The sequence below is a fragment of the Elephas maximus genome, chromosome 7 (genome assembly GCF_024166365.1).
Source record: "Elephas maximus indicus isolate mEleMax1 chromosome 7, mEleMax1 primary haplotype, whole genome shotgun sequence".
Lineage (NCBI taxonomy): Eukaryota > Metazoa > Chordata > Mammalia > Proboscidea > Elephantidae > Elephas > Elephas maximus.
The window spans coordinates 109,697,815-109,699,889 of NC_064825.1; the positions used below are offsets into that span (position 1 = coordinate 109,697,815).

The 2,075-nt window shown below is 36.3% G+C and overlaps 1 protein-coding gene across 1 annotated transcript; it reads right to left on the minus strand.

The window, feature by feature from the left end:
* Nucleotides 1-219: 219 nt before the first annotated feature.
* Nucleotides 220-1,164, minus strand: LOC126080321 (olfactory receptor 8K3-like). Its single transcript, XM_049891573.1, has one exon. The coding sequence runs from the start codon at nucleotides 1,162-1,164 to the stop codon at nucleotides 220-222; it is 945 nt and encodes a 314-aa protein (XP_049747530.1).
* Between the last annotated feature and the right edge of the window lie 911 nt (nucleotides 1,165-2,075).

Consider the following 2,075-nt stretch of genomic DNA (forward strand, 5'->3'; position numbering starts at 1 on the left):
TCTATACTATAAAATTTATTTATTATATTTGATACCTCTCTTCACTTCAAGGAAGGCAAAGCTTTTTACTCTTTTGTCCATCAATGCATTTAGAAGAGTGACTGACACATAGGATATTTATAAATATATGTGGAATGTGTTTTTGCTTGCTATACCCTATGGTGGCACACTGACAAGGTTTGAAGCCCATCATGTAATTCATAAGAACCATATGATGCATCACACTGTAGAAAAGATGTATATTTTTTTCCATGCTCTATGTAGGGCATATTTTACATCTTTGTTCCTCAAGCTATAAATCAAGGGATTCAACATGGGAATAACCAGAGTGTAAAATATGGAAGCAACTTTATCAGTGTCATAGGAATGATTGGACTTGGGCTGCATGTACATAAAGATTAAAGTCCCATAGAATATTACCACCACTGTCAGGTGGGATCCACAGGTGGAGAAGGCCTTGTGCCTGCCCACAGCTGAGTTCATCCTGAGAATGGTTACAAAAACAAGCAGGTAAGAAACAAGAACTATTAAAAGGGATGTAATCAAAGCAAAAGATGCTAAGATGAGCGTGATCAATTGAATTTCATATGTGTTTGGACAGAGCAAAGATATCAAGGGATTAGTGTCACAGTAGAAATGACTGATGACATTGTAGCCACAAAAGGATAAATTAAAAATCTTTAAGGTGACTAGAAGAGAAACAAATGCACTATAAAGATAGAGGATTGCCACCAGCAACAGACACAACCTTTGTGACATGATGACTGTGTAGAGCAGAGGATTACAGATGGCCACATAGCGGTCGTAGGACATTGCAGACAGAATGAAAAGTTCAACATTTATAAACAAAATAAAGAAAGCTAGCTGTGTAGCACAAAAATAATAGGAGATTGTATTTTCATCCACAACAAAATTGACTAGCATTTTGGGTCCCACAGTTGTTGAATAACCAAGATCAGTGATAGCCAGGTGTCTGAGAAAAAAGTACATGGGCGTTTGTAGCTTGGAGTCCATCTTGGTGAGGATGATGATGCCCAAGTTGCCCACCATTGAGATCATGTAGATGATGAGGAAGAGCCCGAACAATGGAGCCTGCAGCTCTGGGCGGTCTGTGATTCCCGTCAGAATGAATTCATTCAGCACAGTTTGATTATGTTTTTCCATCTTGGTCTATCAGGAAACCTATCCTGGATAGAGACATCAGCATCGTCAATAAGTTTTATGTAGCATCAACTCGTAGATTTTTAGTATACAAAGGCAATATGCTAAATGAATAAGATAAATCTATACTTTCCAATATAGTTATTTCAAATTAAACCCGCCTCCCAGAAATAAAGCATAGGCACATGAAGATAGAGAGAGAGAGAGAATGAAAGAGGGAAAGAAAGAGAAATCTAACTTGTTCTCAATTTGGTAAAATTTGCTCCCCAAAGAACATTTGTCAATGCACGGGACATTTTAGATGTCACAACCAGGAGAAGGGTACTACAGGTATCTAATGGAAGCCTGGGAGGTTACTAAACATTCCACTATATATAGGGTAACTCCACACAATAAGAAAATTCCCACCCCAAAATGTCACTATGGCAGAATTTGAGAAACCCTGATATAAACATAGAGATAGAGTTAGACACAGATAAAGATGTAGATATATGTGTACACATAGATGTACATAGACATATACATGCACAAATACATATACATATACACAATACAGATACATACACACATACATATACATATACATAGATGGGATTCCTGGTAGGGCAGTGGTTAAAAGCCTAGCTGAGAACCAAAAAATTGACTTTTTGAATCTATCAGCCGCTCTTTGAGAAACCTTTGGGACAGTTGTGTTCTGTTCTCTGGTGTCTCTGTGAGTCGGAATCAACTTGATGGCAACGGGTTTCAGTTTTTTCTTTTTTTTTTTTAAATACGTATAGAAATGTGAAACAAAAATAAAAAAACTTAAATATTTAAGTGGTCGGTATATGGGTGATTACTAAACTTTCTTTTTTCATTATATAATGACAATTATGTAATGACATGTACAAAATTATAATACAAATGTTAATTTC

Excerpts from the sequence above, each read along its gene's own strand:
- LOC126080321 (XM_049891573.1), bottom strand. The coding sequence starts at position 1,164 with ATGGAAAAACATAATCAAACTGTGCTGAATGAATTCATTCTGACGGGA.